General features: G+C 33.2%; 4 protein-coding genes across 6 annotated transcripts in view; 2 read left to right on the top strand and 2 right to left on the bottom strand.

Annotated features, from left to right (window-relative positions):
* The first annotated feature begins 1,459 nt into the window (after positions 1-1,459).
* LOC108577080 (actin-5C) lies at positions 1,460-5,490 on the top strand. 2 transcript variants are annotated; one of them, XM_017940178.1, is made up of 2 exons: positions 1,460-1,555; positions 4,168-5,490. In XM_017940178.1, exon 2 carries the CDS (start codon positions 4,187-4,189, stop codon positions 5,315-5,317), a length of 1,131 nt encoding a protein of 376 aa, XP_017795667.1. In that variant the 5' UTR covers positions 1,460-1,555; positions 4,168-4,186; the 3' UTR covers positions 5,318-5,490. The 2 variants fall into 2 exon arrangements, with proteins under 2 accessions (XP_017795667.1, XP_017795668.1); XM_017940179.1 differs by lacking the exon at positions 1,460-1,555 and adding an exon at positions 2,858-2,947.
* A 1,922-nt stretch (positions 5,491-7,412) lies between these two features.
* LOC108577051 (hydroxyacylglutathione hydrolase, mitochondrial) overlaps positions 7,413-18,624 on the top strand; it is a 12,837-nt gene continuing 1,625 nt past the window's right edge. The window contains exons 1-6 of one of the 2 annotated variants that reach the window (XM_017940145.1): positions 7,413-7,451; positions 7,614-7,735; positions 7,807-7,936; positions 8,090-8,464; positions 8,545-8,722; positions 8,844-9,080. In XM_017940145.1, coding sequence (XP_017795634.1) covers positions 7,413-7,451; positions 7,614-7,735; positions 7,807-7,936; positions 8,090-8,464; positions 8,545-8,722; positions 8,844-9,080 — 1,081 coding nt within the window. Of the gene's footprint in view, positions 7,452-7,613; positions 7,736-7,806; positions 7,937-8,089; positions 8,465-8,544; positions 8,723-8,843; positions 9,081-18,362; positions 18,471-18,624 lie in introns of those variants that run through there. The other variant, XM_017940146.1, reaches the window with a different exon arrangement.
* On the bottom strand, positions 11,873-14,787 carry LOC108577050 (TBC1 domain family member 16). Its single transcript, XM_017940144.1, has 5 exons — positions 13,725-14,787; positions 13,309-13,648; positions 12,821-13,246; positions 12,444-12,737; positions 11,873-12,368 (listed from the first exon to the last, which is right to left on the bottom strand). Exons 1-5 carry the CDS (start codon positions 14,566-14,568, stop codon positions 11,984-11,986), a joined length of 2,289 nt encoding a protein of 762 aa, XP_017795633.1. The 5' UTR covers positions 14,569-14,787; the 3' UTR covers positions 11,873-11,983.
* On the bottom strand, positions 16,115-18,082 carry LOC108577053 (ATP-dependent DNA helicase Q1-like). The gene is made up of 2 exons (XM_017940147.1): positions 18,028-18,082; positions 16,115-17,856 (listed from the first exon to the last, which is right to left on the bottom strand). The coding sequence occupies exons 1-2, from the start codon at positions 18,080-18,082 to the stop codon at positions 16,115-16,117; spliced, it is 1,797 nt and encodes a 598-aa protein (XP_017795636.1).

Below are 18,624 nucleotides of genomic sequence, written 5' to 3'. Positions count from 1 at the left end.
CGTTTGATTATCTAGTATAAGCCTATTCTATGATTTTTTTCGAAAACACATGGGTTTCTAGGTAGACATCATCTGTCCTACTCTAAAACGGAACCTAGAGGATGAATATGCATAAATAGTCGGATCTGACCCACTGACTTTCTAATTCTGCTCTTGCGAATTACTTTTCTTCAGCCACAATTTTAAGAGTACTAGAGTAGATAGCATTGAAGTAGGAATGCAGATTATTGATATGATTCACTGGTATTCGTTAGCGTTGAAAGTGACGTAGAACTCCATTTCATAAGAATACATCATGAATGACTTTTTACGAGGAAAAATATATTCGATGGATTGACTGTACAACAAATTTCTGTCCGACTATACATTGTATATTGTAATCAGATTTTACGGTAAAAAATAAAATTTACCAATCGTTTATTTGCTCGTGAGTTTACTTTCTCCAAATTATATATCATTCTACCTGGTTGGGGAATATACCTGGAGGAAGGGCCAACAGAATCCTTAGAACCATTCGAGTAGTACATATTACACGAAATGTAAAATAAATGTACTGCTTTTATTATATAGTAATTTTATTATCAACCACTAATAGAAAATTTTTATTTAACAATTTTCTTAAATTATAAAGAACTATATAATAAAGGCTGTACCGCATTATATCGTAAACAAAATACTAATTCTTTTTATTTATACATAATACAAAGAAACAAATACAATAATGTTTAACAATATATTTTCAATGCAATTTAATTTTATATTACTTTAAATAAAGAATGACCATCAAAAATTCCAAATAAACAGAATTATTACATCTTAATGACAAGTGTTTCGATTTCCATTAAGTAAAAGAAAATGTTGACCATTCCAAAGTATATAACAAAAACTTTTTCTGACTCATACCTACTGCCGGTACTGGTTCGCAAGCACGCACACACAAAGCGTGGTAATCTTCGCATACATTGATACGCATACTACTACAAACAGCTCTGACGGTTAGTCAGGAAAGCCCTTACGCTAGTGTACGCTTCCAGAAGGCATTATGCTCCCCGTATCGTACAGTTTGAAGCGGCATTTGGAGAATCTAGCCGGCAGCCGGCCAACGGACCAATCAGCGAGCCGCTTTCGTTTTATGCCCATATATGGCAAGAGCTGTGAATCCAAGTAGTGGGGGAAGCCGGCTGGACGAATCCATTCTGAAATAGGGGTGTACCTGCATGACGATATTGGAAAATATGAATTTAAAATAAACAAATGATTGTCGAACTTTTCATTTCTTGAATTTTCATCGTTCGATGAATCATATGTTACGCATATGTTTGAAAAACATAGCGAAAAAATAGGTAATATGTCAGGTAATTTAGAGCATTTACAGCATGTATGCCGACCACACCTCTGGGCGAGTCCACATGATACGGTACCGGCCACGATCCCGCTCACAGTGCTTGCAACACGCGGCTCTTGAGTCTCGCTTCGTCGTGCCGATAGTATTCTTGCGGTGTCTCTTTGCCGATCAACAATCAACTACTTCGTTGGTTACCTTCTGTTTCAAAAGGTGAGTACATGCACGGTTTAACGTATTACTTTCAAATCTGATATTAATTTATCGCGTTCCACCATGATCTGTCATAATTTTAATGGCAAAAAGATCGAGGACAAACGCCGGTTCACGAGCAGCCATGATGGTAGGGCGTTGCTCTCTCTGTTTCTGACTTTTGTCGATGTAGTACCCATTCATTTGAAAAATTTATTTCTGCAAGAGTATTCTCTCGAAAAGGGACTAAGATACCGGAACGATCCGACAGGTTGTCGTAGTCAAGTGGTTCCTGACGTATACGCACTGCAAGGCAGGTGGTCGCGACGCGGTCGTTTATTAATAGCAGTACTCTGTAGTTGCGATGTTACAGCACTAACCTACGATTATGCTTGCTCGTACCACGAAATACCAGCGTAAATCTGTCACCGGTTGAGAAATTAGAACGCTAACAAGCGTAGAAATTGCTACGACGTATGTATTTCCTGTATAACGCACTAGAATCGCCTACTTGCAATTATAACTGCTTCAAAAGAACTATAATATTTTTATCTTAAAAATCACGTAAAAAATTCTGCACAATAGAGATGGTATTTAAATTTGCATTTCATTTCTGCATATTTAATTAATCAAATAAAAACGGTTTAAAAATGATTTATATAAACTGCGTTTTGCAAAATCTGACGAAGCTAGTCAAATATTTAGTCTTATTATAAATTAGTTAAATACTTAATGTTTTCAAGTAATCCTTTGTATGAAACAATATATAATTACTGATGTTAAAATATGTAGAAATTCTTGTACGTAAAATTTACGTAAACTGTTTAAAAAGTTAGTGTGCACAAAAATGCTATGCCGAACAGTACTCAAGTAAAAGCACCGAAATCGCACTGACAAAATCCATAAAGGAAAATCATCTGCTCGCGAAAAAGGTAAAGGAAAAACTAAGCTTGCATATTGGAAACAATTATTTACTATTTGGATGAAGAAAAAGTCGACTGACATTGAATATGATGGAAAGAGAACTTACGTAGCGGGGAGGAAAAGCATTGGTAAGATTGGAGATGTGCGATTCGGTCAATTTGGCGGATGCATTCACGAAGGGTGGCGAGACACACTTCGAATCGACGGGGAAGGGCATAGGAGGGATAGAGGGGGTAAACCCCTCCGTGGTAGAGCACTTCCATATATGGTAAAGAAAGCCAGGATTGGCTGAGGATGTCCTGCCCTTATTGGCCGATCGCTTGGTAGTGGGGGCTCCGAACAACGACTCTGTTCATATAATACACTGCAAGGCGGCTGTCAGCTACACTCTGTGTTTGGTGCTAGATCGGTCGGTTGTGCGGCAGTGTCACATCCAAAGATCCGAGCTCCCTAACTTGTACATAACTTTTTTTATACGAAACGAAAAACGTAAGTCACTATCTTAAGTTCAGTGATAGGATAATATTCGCGACATTCTACAAGCCGGTTCCGAACGAATTTTAAATCGCAGTGCAACCAATTAGAGAGATAGTGCGTGGGCGATAGTTGATTGGCGAATCGCTTGTACATCCAAACGTGGATTTCCAAATCGAGAAGTGGGTGGTGTTAGGCTTGAGATACGCTTGTGCCATATTTAGTGTGTTTTGTGTTGCATTTTTTCAATTGCAAAAGATAGTGTTCGTTTGTTGTAACATTTGATATGATAATTTGCGTCGGTTACAATGGATGTTTTATCTGTGAACGAGAACGAGTTCTTTTCGCGAGAAAGTACCGGTTTCTGTAGTACCAAGTACCCACAAAATATTATTTGCAAGATAATAATTCATCAGAGTACGAATTTGGATTTTTGCCAAGTTCAAGCTTGCTGATTCTGTGTTTGTTTCTACTCGTTTCTAAGTTCGTAGAGAATTTGTTCCTTGAAAACATGTCGGATATTGACCGTTTGATGCCGGGGAAGGGCGGGGCAGGGTGCGGTTTTTGTTAACGACGTATTACAGGGATACCTAGAAACCTTCGAAATCATTTTTGAAAGATATTTCTTTTCGTATGGACAAATATGTAACAGTTTATTTGTTTTAACGATCGCCGAATGATTCGTTGTAAATATTTAATATTTGCTACTGCAATAGTATAATGCTACGTGTTCCCAGACGCCATCTTGGAAATATTTAAAATATTGCTTTACAGCATATAGTATTTTTCAATTTGTTGCAGCAGTTATATGTTGAGATTATTGTAAATAATTTAATAGTATATTTTTTTTATTTAGTTGAATATTTAAAACAAAATGGAGTAGTAATTTAGTTTTGGAGTTCTTACCTTTTAGCCGGAAATTATATTATATTAATCCTAGGAGAACATGTTTTAATGTATAGATACATGAGTACAATAGATGATTTAAATATTAAACTTCTTATTGTATTTAATATTTTATACGCAGAATATAAGTATTTTTCTTAAAAAATAAAATTGTAATTTAGCTTTATACAGAATTAAAAATTATAAATTTTATCTTTGATATGTTACATAAAAAGTTGTATAAATTATGACTTTATACCTCATAATTAAGAAGTAAAAAAGCTAATATTAAGTATTGCATAACGTTAAAAATCATAGTCAAATAACTAACATCATTGTTATTTTTACAGATAAACCAATAAATCAAACATGTGTGACGAAGAAGTTGCTGCACTCGTTGTTGACAATGGCTCCGGTATGTGCAAGGCCGGTTTTGCCGGAGACGACGCTCCTCGCGCCGTCTTCCCATCTATCGTCGGTAGACCACGCCACCAGGGTGTCATGGTCGGTATGGGACAGAAGGATTCCTATGTCGGAGACGAGGCCCAATCAAAGAGAGGTATTCTTACCTTGAAATACCCAATTGAGCACGGTATTGTCACCAACTGGGATGATATGGAGAAAATCTGGCATCACACGTTCTACAATGAACTTCGAGTGGCCCCCGAAGAACACCCAGTTCTTCTTACCGAGGCACCCCTCAACCCGAAAGCTAACCGCGAAAAGATGACACAGATCATGTTCGAAACGTTCAACACCCCCGCCATGTACGTCGCCATTCAGGCTGTACTTTCTTTGTACGCTTCTGGTCGTACTACCGGTATCGTATTGGACTCCGGTGACGGTGTTTCGCACACTGTACCAATCTATGAAGGATACGCTTTGCCTCATGCTATTCTCCGTTTGGACTTGGCTGGCCGTGATTTGACCGACTACCTCATGAAGATCCTCACGGAAAGAGGATATTCCTTCACCACCACGGCCGAACGTGAAATTGTTCGTGACATCAAGGAGAAGCTCTGCTACGTCGCCCTTGACTTCGAACAAGAAATGGCAACTGCTGCATCATCCTCCAGCTTGGAGAAGAGCTATGAACTTCCCGACGGTCAAGTAATTACCATTGGTAACGAGAGATTCCGTTGTCCTGAGGCTCTCTTCCAGCCATCCTTCTTGGGTATGGAAGCCTGCGGTATCCATGAGACAACATACAATTCCATCATGAAGTGTGATGTCGATATCCGTAAGGACTTGTACGCCAACACTGTCCTTTCTGGTGGTACCACCATGTATCCTGGAATCGCAGACAGAATGCAGAAAGAAATCACTGCCCTCGCACCATCAACCATGAAGATCAAGATCATCGCACCACCTGAGAGGAAATACTCTGTATGGATCGGTGGATCAATTCTCGCATCTTTGTCTACCTTCCAGCAAATGTGGATTTCTAAGCAAGAATACGACGAATCTGGACCATCCATTGTCCACAGGAAGTGCTTCTAAGCACATCTTTGATATTCCTCTTGCATACTATCATTCCCTGAATCCCGAGAGCAGCCTCTGCCCCGTTTCGCAGGCGGACGTAACATCAACTTCCGCAATAATAATTGTTCTTTGGTTCCTCCGAGGCGAAGGTAGCTTCTTTCGATTCGGATGTACGTAGGACATAATTAACGCAGAGGCAATCCTAAACATCTTTGCTCCATTCATTTTTCATCATTTAATTAGACACTATTGTATCTTAAACGTACCCCCCGAATTCCTAAATACCCTCCTATCCTATCGAATCCTTTGTATTATATATTCAAATAACATTGCCTATGGTAGCATCTAGCTAACCACCCTCACGAAAAACATCTTTCTTATTGTCATCGCGATATATATCTATAATCGAAATAATAATTTGTTCTTTTTTTTCGAATATGCTATATATTTGCCAATTTTTAATATTCGCGAGGTTTGAACTGAAGTAAATATTGCATAAATTATTTCGGTGTATCATTCGATGCAGGATGGATCCGTTGCTTAATGCGTATCCTCCTTAATGCACGAAGGATTCTTTAATTTTGTATCCTCCGATTGAATGCATTCCGCTACTTTGCTCCGCGATATTTAAAGACATTTGTGTCAGTCTTTCGAGAATCATCATTCCCAGCGGAGATAGGCCTTCGACTTATTAATCATTTCTTTTTTTACTGTTACCAATCGTTGAGGGAAAAGATGGCTTTTCCTTTCTTTTTTTTAAATAATGGGGGAGACCGCTGACCCAGAAAAATATCCCACAAACGCTCGCTCAAACGAATGAAAAAGACACGGTTTCGACCCCGCAAGCGTAGCCAAAGTATTATAATTTATTCCCATTGTATTGTGCAAGACCACTCACGTACACATCTTAAAGACTACTTTAGACTTATGGGATTATAAAATAAAACTCTTAAAAACATTATTGCTTTGACTTTTGTGTTTTTTAAGATTGCAGTTTTCCAATACCCTTTACTGGATATTGTGTCCTTGATCTCCAATCCAGTACATCGTAGTTAATATGTGCTAAAGAAAAAAAAAAGAAAAAAAATAAGCATCATCACTTCTCGTTTCATTTAGCATGAATTCACGTAGTTTTATACACAACGTAGCTTTTGTACCGTTTGGCGTTATTCATTACTGTAACGTAAGATTTGTGGTAAAAATTTATATTACTCTAAGAATTAGGTTTATATTTTCAATCGAATAAAAATTATTTTCAATGAAATGGTATATGTTACTCCTTTTTATAAGAATGCTGTAATTTAAGAGTCAGAATTCTATTTAAAATTTTATAGTTAGACATTAATTAGTATAATATATTGATGTATTTAATAATGCCAATTTATTAAATATTGAACTCAATTTCAACTCATAGAAGAGAGGTGATTTTATTTGCAACTTAATTTTTTAGTGTTTAGATTATCTGTTATTTTAAAAAATAACATATATTGAATGCTTTGAATGTTTATATATCAATTTTCAATAAAAGTGCTGTATTAATTGAGGAGCAACAACCGAGCTTTATTAACTGGAGAAAGAAATTAAACTTTGCATTTAGATAAAAATTTCATAATCATACAAAAATATAAAAATATAATACATGTAATAATGAAAAATCATATACAGTTACGATACAGTGTTGAACAATAATATTTCTATTTGTAGTCACGTTTAAATTGTAATTAGATGGCAGCACAATACGTTCTACATACGAAATCGACCACAGCGCATACTACTAAGCGGAAGAATACATTTAACACGAATTTAAATTTAAATTGTGATCAATACATTTTTTACGTAGTAAAAATTTAACTTTATAATGCCTTCAAAAAAGCAAACGATTAAAATTTACAACAAGTGTGGTTAAATGACTAAATAGATAAGATAGGTATCCTAGATTGGGGGAGGGAATAGCAAGGAACCTTTGTGCTGGAGTTTTGTATGATCTCTGCACAGTTGCTCTCGAATCATCACTGGAAAAGTACAAAGCGATAGCTAGGTCAATGACATATATGACAGTAATACAAATCGGCTCCAGCAGACTAATTCATTTTAATTTGTAACTTGAATCGAGATGGTCAGGCAAAATTCAAGTGACCAGTATTCGACATGGGTAAGTATATAATCTTGTGCCTTTTGTAATTTTGACATATGGTATCACATAACCTTCGACCGTAAACAAAACCTTACTCGGCTATCAGCCAAATTATTTATTATTACTTTATGATTATTTTATTTACACATATAAAGATTAATACATTAATATATCTTTCAGGTTGGTCTTATATACGTTTTTAATTTAATTGTTGGCACTGGAGCTTTAACATTACCTGCCGTTTTTAGTCGAGCAGGATGGGCTCTTGGATTAAGCGTTATTTTAATTTTAGCATTCATAAGGTATATTATTGAAATATACATTTTAAGAAATCAGTTTCAGAGTTTAATTACATATTATCTCATGTTTGCAGTTTTATTACAGTAACATTTGTGATTGAGGTAATGGCATCTGCCAATGCTATAATGGCTTGGCGGTATATTCAGCATCGAAAACGTGTATGTTTATCTCAAGATTCAACTTTCAACGAATCAGAATCTGAGGTTTTTAGATTTTTTCTACATTGCTCTTTATTCTTATTCTTTTTAACAATAGTGTTGTTGTTTTAGAGTAGGGGTATTTATTTTTTCCAGTTGGTTATTTGAAATTATTCTTACTCAACATAAGTTTCACTTTATATTACTTTTTAATTTTAGGTACTTCAAACATTTGGTGAACCTGGTCCTTCAAATTCAGATTCTGAAGATACCCCTCTTGTTACACCGTTTTCAAGTAGTCCTGATCTTACAGACGTGACATATCGATATTATGTAATACGTGATAAAATAGAAATGGGACAAATGGCATCACTTTTTTTTAATAAGTTTGGTGCAACTCTATTTTATTTATGTTTTGCTATATATCTTTATGGAGATCTAAGCATTTATGGAGCAGCTGTTGCAAAAACATTAGCTGATGTTGCCTGTACTTATCAACCAGCCAATTACACATGTAATGATACAATACCAGATACTGAAACTTGCTGGGAAAAATTTGCTCTAAATCGATTAGATGCATACAGACTATTTCTTGTATGTTTAAACATAGAAATATTAATATCTCTTTCAATAATTATTATTTTTCACGCAATAATGATAAGTATTATTTTCAGACAACATTTGTGTTCTTACTGGGACCTTTTGTATTTTTTAATATACAAAAGACTAAATACCTTCAACTTCTAACTTCAGCAATGCGATGGCTTGCATTTACTATTATGATTGTGTATGCTTTAAAAAATCTATTCATTCATGGTGCACAAGGAAAACCACCTGCAGCAAATATTATAGGTAAATTTATCTACATAACTAAAAAACAAAATACATATGTATTATATTAATAATAAAATACATATGTATTATGTTTTTCTAGCATTTAATTAAATAAAACCGTCACAAATATGTATTTCAGGTATTCCCACTTTATTTGGAGCTTGTATTTATTCTTTTATGTGTCATCATTCTTTACCTGCATTGGTTGCTCCAATTGCAAATAAGTCTACTTTGACTCGATCCTTGGCATTGGATTATATCTTAATAGCATCTTTTTACCTCTTATTGGCACTAACAGGAGCATTTGCATTTCAACATTTAGATGACCTTTACACTCTAGATTTTAGCCCACGCGGATCTGGAGATTGTTCCAAAAGTAGCAATATATTTATTATTCTCATGGAATACTTTTTGGCACTTTTTCCAGTATTTACTTTGAGTACGAGTTTTCCTATAATAGCTATCACGCTTAGAAATAATCTACAATTGTTGTTCTTCCGTGAAGACACGTCTTATTTGTGTCTTCGTAAACTTTGCTTACCAGTATTGGCGGTACTGCCTCCATATATGATTGCTATGAGTACCAAAGATTTATCGAAATTAGTGGAAATTACGGGATCATATGCTGGAGCAGGAATTCAGTATTTGATTCCAACGTTTCTAGTGTATTATGCTAGACAGAAAACAAACGAAGTTATAGGTCTTGGTGTTGTCAATCAATTTGCAAGTCCATTTTCTAGTAATTGTTGGCTCATTTTTGTTATAGTTTGGGCCATTGCTTGCATGATTTTAGTATCAGTCAATTTTATGCAAATTCATTTGAATTCTGCAGATATACGTTTATAATAAATAAATTATAGAACATGAAATCAAAAACGTGAAAAAGAGAAAGGATTGCATAATGGTGCATAATTAATTATTCTGTGTTTATAATCTAGTGCATATCTAATATAATATCATTAGATCTGAAATTGGATTGTTTACAGTAACATATACAATGAAAATTGTGATATTACTGATTTTAACTTAAATATTAAAATCATAATTGATATACGTGAAATTATTAATAGTGACATTAGTAACAAATTACTAATGAGTAAAAGATCTCTTAAAAAATTAGTAGATGATAGAAGATATTGTAGAAGATAACATAGCTGAATAATTGTCATTGTGAATAAGATACCTTCATCTTATTTTTAATATTTTTGGCACCATTATCACAAAATCATCCTTTTCATCAATTAAGAGAATATAATAGTAATAATGGTAATAATACTAATAAAGATAATAATACATTGTGACATGTGTCACAGTGAACAGACAATACACTGGCACAAGTCAGGATTACTCTTGTATAAGCCAAATGAATAGCTTAATTTAAGTTTTAAACTTTTGTACGATATATCCTTTATCTTTTGTATATTTTTATTCAGTAGAGAATATGTCATTGTTGCTACAGTTTTTACTGTACATGAAATGTCTTTCAAATAAGTGATATTTAGTGGCTAACTAATAATGTTCTGTCCACTATTTAATGGTATGAAGGTATATTTAAAGCTACATGCTCATGTAATTAATGATTGAATATTTAAAAATATAGATGGCCTATTCAGTATTTCTTATTAAAAAATGACTCAGTTTAACAATTTTTTAGCATGCTTTATTTTGTATATGCACAGGAAAAATTAGGCAACTGAACTAAGTACTGTTAATTGTATAAATCTGATTTGTATATCGCAGAACATATTTTTATATGTGGTATAAAACTGCCAACAAAGTATTTACAGTATACCTCTCATACCATGTACCTGTACAAGTGTAGTTTATAATACGTAAAATATGTATACATATATTTTCTAAGAGTAAACGAGAAAAATAAAGAAATGATTACATAAGCTTATTTCAATTTATTTTTATATTTACATACATATTTCTATTTAGTCATATTTGTATGTTATATTTAGTTAGACTTAGCAGAACAAATTTTAACACGAATAGATTTCTCTGTAATAGCCTAACAACACAAGGTGGCACAGTAAAAGCATTGTATTATTTGCATGAAATCTTTACAACTTTATCAGTTACTAATAATTATTAATAATCATTGAAGTTCATTTTCTCAAGTTGTAAGATATCATACGAATAACCGTCTCTGCATACATTCATTACAATGTAGCTTCTATCTTACAAAAACAGATAAAAGGATTTGAAATATAGAAAGAACTATTTCTTTCATTTTATATTTTTCTGAGCAAACAGACTAGCATAAAGACACTTTGGGCTATTAAAGTAAGAAAAAAAATGTTGAGCAAAAGACATTTACATAAGTTATATAATTAATGTCAGAAATTTACTACAAAATTTAATGTGTAAAAAACAAGGAAGGTACTTTCTAATAAAAAATCATACCTTGTGTACAATAAATTGAAACTTGCTTTGTAGAAAAAAATACTAAAAATACTACATAAGTGAATACCCCAAAGTTCACAAATGTATCATTAATTGACTAAGAAATTTGAACAGACTTGTAATAAATATTTATGTGTTACTTATATCAAGTTACATTTGATTCTTTTTGCTGACATTAGATTAGATTTTAATTTCAGATCACAACTCATGACATCTGTACCAAGCTGAAAAATGGCACATTTTCAGTTATGTTAAATAAATAATATGATGTTTATGCAGTGAAAAAGCTTTTTTCTGCCTGGAGATTTTAAAGCTAGAATGCTTGTACTACTCCATTCTTCTTTGGTCATCAGTCTTTAATTGTACTACAGGTTTTCAGTCAGAACTCGTCATAATCGATGGAGTTCTGTCTAATTATTTAATATAGAATATTTTTGCTTTATAAGAGTTGTAGGTTCATTATTGTTAAAACCTTTTGAAATTACTTTAAATGATAGTGAACTTCATTGAATGTTGAATTTTAGGATATGTCTTTCAGGTCCTTATTTATTATTAACTTCAATTTGTCAGATATTCTTATATCAGCGTTCATAAATTATAAAATCCCGAAAGTAAAATTCGTGATAATATAAATGTATATTTGTTTGTTAATGATATTAATTATTGATTAAGAATTTGTTCGTATAAACAGTATGCGAGTCAAACATTACTTTCATTAACATCTGTTATGACTTACAACATTTAATAAACTGTGGCTTTTAGAACTTATTTATTTTACATGAAAGAGCATTTAATTTGATCAATTAACGTAAGAATAATTTGAAAGCTCTAACAATAGGTTGCTTTTTTCACTTTCATTAAATTAGATCGTTATACGTAATGGTTCAAATATGGACAGGAAGCATCATCATGACCCACACATTCTATAACAGGGTCATGAGTACTATCCCACATTCCTGGACCACAGTGACGACAAAGTCCAGCTAACGTGCATGGTAAACGAACAAGCTGACGAAAATGATAAAGTAGGCCTCTTGCCTTTCTCAATATGAGATTTCCATCCATATACATAGCTAAAGAACTAAAATGTAATAGCATTTCATCTGTTCGAAGATCTTGCGCTACTACATCGTCTGCATAAACACACATTATAGCAAGGCAAAGAAACAAATGAAAATGATCTGTTAAATAATTTACCCAACAAGCTTCCCACATTACTAATGCCACTTCAGTTGGAAATTCACGCTTTAAACACCTATAAAGTACATAATATTAAAAATAATTTTACAACGATAACATTTTGTTAAATATCTATAAAGTTTATACTTACAGAAGTATCCATCTATGACAAAATAGAAGTTCCAAGGCATCTGTATGTTTTTGAAGATGTGCATAAAAGTCTGGTACCATTATTCTAACTAATTCCCTTAAATAACACAAGTTTCTGTCCATATCTACATCAGTAGGTGTACATACTGCTACAGACCTTTGCATTAAACCAGCAAAACACCAGAATGCTTCAATTTCAGAATTAAGTTCAGCTAATAAAGGAGCCAATAAATCAGACATGCCTTGTGTATATCCTAATCGAGAATTATAAACCGCATAATTTAATAGAATATTTCTGAAAGAAAGTAAAATATAATAACATTATTTATAAAAAAAAACTGATGAGTAAAATTAGTAATGAGTCTTATGTAAACATACTTCATTATTTCAATATTTGGATTATCCTCTCCTGCATAATAAGGATTTCCTCTATCAGTACGAACAACATCCTTCTCTACAATACACACCACGTTTCGCCAAAAATGTTCTGCTTGTTCAGGATTCATACTCAGTCTACGTTTTTGTATTTCTTCATATTCCTGTCTACGAATAGCACTAATTTGTTCTCTATCTTCATAAGTGCTTTGATATGAATAACAATGAAGAAGAAAGGGCCACACAATTTTTCTTAATGCAGGTTCTAATCCACCAAAAAATACTCCTTTACGAAGAGCAAGGTCATCTTCTAACTGACCTCTTTCATTTAATAAATCTTTCCAAGCTAATGATGTAATCATTGGTACTTGCCCTTCTTCTGGGTGTAATTCATCACGGCTTACCTCTGGTCGACATACCATGAAATGCCTAAATCAAAGAAAGAATGATAAGTGTTTAACAAATATAAATTTTCATATTAATAATATTACCTATAAGGAAGTGTTTCTTCAGCATCTGTATCTAGTCGTGAATAAAGCAATTGGTGCCATTGATTTAAAGTTGCTGCCAATCGATCTAATCCACCATGATGAAAATGTAAGATCTTATATTGACTTTCTCTACTTGCAACTACTAATTGACCAGAAGTACAGGCTGGATCAGCAAAAAACAATCGTAAAGATCTCATTTCACTGAGATCCACAGAAAATCTTCTACATCTGTGTGCTCTACGTAGTGTTACTGGTGAAGCTGTTGCACTTTCAGGAAATGTGAGGTTATGCTGTAAGGCTAGAAGTTCAGGTGACCTCATCCATGATGGAATTTCTTCAGCTATGAAGACGTAAATTTTGCATATTAATAATTGTTATAAACTAATATGAGATCATAAAAGCAAGTAATTAAGTACCCTCTGAAGATGCGCCGACAGATAAACTGCATGTAGAGGTTAACGACATACTACGACTTTTAAGGCTGGTATCATCACAATACGGATATTTAAGTTCCTCATCGATACTTTTTCCATCACTTTCCTGTGCTTCGGAAATTTTTTGATCTTTGCACTGTTGACTTTCATCATATTTCGAGCCCAAGGATTCGGAGCGTAACCGATTCAAACTGATACTGTGATCGCTTTCTTCGTGTATGGTAACCGATGAACTGTCAGACTGATAATAGTTCACTTGTCGATTGGTAATGACATTTGGAGTTTCTTTAGTTTCTGATGTAAGCACAGTCTGATCGTCGCATAAGCTTTCCCCATTATCATTTTTCGTATCCGTGTCATTTTCAAAACGTGCACTCCGTGGAAAACCACCGGAACAAACACGCTCACAGTCTCCACAATTGATAGGTTCTTTAACTTCTAAGCAAACATCAACTTTTTTACCAGCATTTTCGTATTCACATTTCAAATCATAACTTATATCGACGTCACGATGAGTAGTGCAATCAAGTTTTCTCGCGTTTAAATTTTCTAATGTTGTTGGATGTTTACGAAGCGTACTATTTGGAATCCAACTAAGATGTAATGTTGGTACATTCGAGCTTTTATCAAACCTACAGGTTATGGCCATGTATCCAGGATGATGTACCACATCAGAGTTCTGCCTCATTAAGGTCGGCGGATGAACACAAACGTTATTCTTGCAAAATAATGCCTCGCCATCCTGATACATAGTACGACGACTGTCTTGATTGCAATCGCCTAAAATGTAACTGCTTGCCTTTTTGAGGATATTTGGCAGAGGCATCTTCGTCTGAGGCAGATCGGCGCATCCAAGTCATCTAGTTAATTTTATAAAATTGTCGTTTGAGATTTTCGTAGTTTGTGCAATGAAGGTTTGTTATGCAATTTTAAATCATCGCGGGGTTATAACGAGATCCGAATGACGATCGTTAAAGCAATTATAAAACATGTGCAGCTACGGAGTAATGAATCTCTATGACTCTAGTTTTACATTTACACCGGAGAACACCATATATGTGCGAGAGTTAAAAGTTCCAGTTTCACTATTTTCCTTCGATGATCCTTAAGAAATCTCCCGATGTTTCTACAGAACATCAGAACTGCAGAGGTCGAACTTTGTCGCGCAGAAGCGCGCGAATAGACCTGCATCGAAACGCTAGAATAAACTGATTTCTCTTCCTGTAACGTTTCCCGCTAACATTTGCCTGCTTAAGCATGCATGCATGTTATCACACCAATTAGCTTTGATATGTATATAGAAGTTCTGTAACAGAACTGATAAGACGTGCACACATATGGAGAAGCATGCATCTTATTCACCGGTATTTCCCTGTCTGTACCTGCTTTTAATTACCCTCTATATTACGAAGATAATACGTTATCAAATTTTTGTCAATGATTAGAGATCGTCAGGAACCCATCGTGTTTAGAATTCATGGAAAAAGTTTGTAAAGTTAACTTTCACTTGAATGGATTCATGAATGAAAGATGTATCATCGGCACGTCACCATTCGTTGTAGATGCGATCGAACTTTGAATGAAAAACTGGAATATTTTGACAAACACAGAATACTTGTTACGATCACTCGTAATTGGATCACTATTACATGGTGTGTGTTGTTGAAGTTTTGACGATGAATCAATTACAAATCTAATGTCGTTTCAATGCACTGCTTAGTAAGATAGTAAAACGTGTTTGCCAACAGACAGAACACAGATGCCCCTTATCCAGGATCAATATTTTCATCTGATCGTGAACCTGGTGGTTGGTTTACTATCCGAACCGCCGACATACCGTTGCCCAGTGTTGTATATACCGTTTTTATTGATTTTTCAATGCGTGTTAAGTTTGAATCATTTTTTCTCGATTTTATGAAAAAATTCGTGTTTTGTAATAGTTTCGTGCAAAAAATACTTTTTCATGAGCTATTACCGTTTTGAGATTAATTATAAACAATATAAAATGCATTAAAAATTTATACAAGTTTGAAGATATTTTTTTCCATGAGAGTCAAAAAACATTTGTCATATTAGTTAAAAAAGAATTATATAAATTATACAGCTTTTTTGCTCATAATAGCAAAATTTTACAATAATTTTACAAATATAATTTATAATGAAACCATTCATAGTAAATCATAAGGCTAAATGGAGTTGCTGTTATATTCAAATTCATCAAAGAGATTCGTTTCAGAAACTTTGTAAAATATACTGTTAATGATTAAGAATATTTAAAGGTTTAAAACCTTTTACCTAATTGTTTACCTAGTATTATGATTTTCTTCAATAATAAAGAGATTATATCACAGGCTATAATGTAGTTATATATATTAATGTAATTCATAATTAAAGAGTATTTCATGTTTATCATCAAGTGCTAATACTGCTTTGGGTCCACGTTTCAAGTATGATATTGTGCTATATGCAGAGAAATGAAAATCTTCTTTTAAATAACCATTAATGAGTAAATATCCTACTATAGCTTCCCCTGACTCTCTTGTAAATTTTGGTGTTGGTACAGAAGCTACCCGTAATGTTGGTGTACCTTTACCATACCAAGCATCTATAAGTTTCAAAGCTGTCAATCTTGTTTCATTTTGTACTGCTTTAGTCATAATTTCTAATAATTGTCTACAATATTGGGCTATGTTCACTTGTTTACACGTTTTAGGTTTTCGGCAATGATCGCACATTTTTAAACAATCACTTGTAGTCCAAGTTTCTTCAAAGTGTGTTGCAATTAAACTACGTCTACATGATGTTTGATCTAAACAATATGCTAACATTTTGTACAAATTCTGCAAACCAACTTTATCTTGAAACACCATTGTGCTTAATTTGAATATGTCTGGCAGTCTATATAATACTATGCATACTGATTTGTTTTCATCTCTACCAGCACGTCCACTTTCTTGGTAAAAGTTTTCCATTGATTTTGAAATACAGTGATGAATAACAAATCTCACATCTGGTTTGTCAATACCTAATCCAAAAGCAATGGTAGCAACTACAATTTGATATTTTCCTGACATCCATTTAGAATATACTTCTGATCTGTAATCTGACTCTAACATTGCATGATAACATCCAACTTTTAAGTCCAATGCTCTCAAATCAGTTGTCAACTGTTCTGCATCTTTGATGGTAGTGGTATAAATTATTCCAGATTTATCCTTAAATCTATTTTTTAACAAATTTTCTATCATAGCTACGCATATATCCTTATCCGCTGGTTTACGCCGAACCTCATAAAATAGGTTTGGTCTATTAAAAGTAGCTCTCAAAACTAAACAACCTTGAATGTCTAACATCTTTTGGACATCCACAATAATTTTAGCTGGAGCAGTGGCTGTTAAACCTAAAACTGGTACACCTTGAAACATGGATTTTAAAATTCCTAAAAATTTATAATCAGGTCTAAAATCATGTCCCCATTGACTACAACAATGAACTTCATCTATTGCAAAACGATCTAAACGTTTCATTTCAAAAGCTTTTTGTAATTTGTTCATAAAACGATTAGATTTTGCCATATATTCTGGTGTAACATAAATTAATTTAAGATCAGATTTCTTATCTACAAGTGCATTCATTATGGTTTTTACATTTTCTTTATTACATTTTGCACTTAGCATCATAGCTTTCACATTATTTTTATGTAACCCATGTAATTGATCTTCCATTAATGCCACTAGTGGTGATACTACTATTGTAATACCTTTGCTAATAACAGCAGGTAATTGATAACATAAACTTTTACCACCACCTGTAGGCATTACTAAAATAACATCTTCATTACACATAATTGCATTTATAGTTGGCAGTTGTAATTCTCTTAATTTTTGAATTTTAAAAACATCCTTTAAAGCTTTTTTCAGATCTTTGGACCAACTAAAATCTTCTTTATTCCAATCCTTTTTTGATACAGCTAAACTCTTTCTCAAAAGTGCATCATCTTGTAATTTTTCTTTTCGTTGAGTTAAGATCTTTTTACGATCTTCAAGCTTTTGTATTTCACTTTCAATCTGTTTCAATTCATAGTCAATTGCAGTAATTTCATCTTCTTCAATGTCTACAAAAAGAATAAAATTAACAGAAGAATACTAAATAAATTTAAAAATATAAAATTTAAACATTACAGGCAACTACATACAGATATATTAAGTTAAATAATAAATGTACTTCTAAAATTTGTTCATTAAAAAAATGTTTAATTGGTAATATCATTAATGTAATATCAAACCTTGATGTTTGTCGTCCTTTATTGTTATAATTCCTTTTGAGTTGCTTGCTGACATAATAAATAATTTTGAAAAATATTTACATAGGATAATAATAAAAAATGTGACTTTATATGTTATTACTAAATAAGTACAAAACACCGGTTAGTTAAGCTATAGTCTAAAGTATACACATTCATGTGTTAACAGTAATTCGTAGTGTTGTACATAACCTAATGCATACTACCGGTATTACATTCTACTGATCAGCTGAGACCAGTGTTTTCTCGTGATATTACGTCGCCATTAGGCAAGTAACATTGTGCTTGGTGCTTTTATTAAGTAGTTTATCGCACAAAATATGATTAATTCTTAATATTAAATGTATTAAGGATAATGTTAAATGCAATGTTTCGTGCTTGTCCCATTTGGCTCGAAAACGCAGTAACATCTTTATATTTTAAGGGTATTCCGTTTTCTTATCATACATTTTCTAAACTGGAATTTATACTTTTACTTTGTTGTTTTCATATTTATTTTGGCTTTAAATACTTATACAATTTTTTACTAGGATTTTTCTTTAATTATTTTCATTTCTATAAGTTTGCATCTTGATATAA

The sequence above is a fragment of the Habropoda laboriosa genome, unplaced genomic scaffold (assembly GCF_001263275.1).
Source record: "Habropoda laboriosa isolate 0110345459 unplaced genomic scaffold, ASM126327v1 scaffold486, whole genome shotgun sequence".
Taxonomy (NCBI): Eukaryota; Metazoa; Arthropoda; class Insecta; order Hymenoptera; family Apidae; genus Habropoda; species Habropoda laboriosa.
The sequence above is the reverse complement of the archived record's forward strand: the minus strand, read 5'-3'. Positions and strand labels throughout refer to the sequence as shown.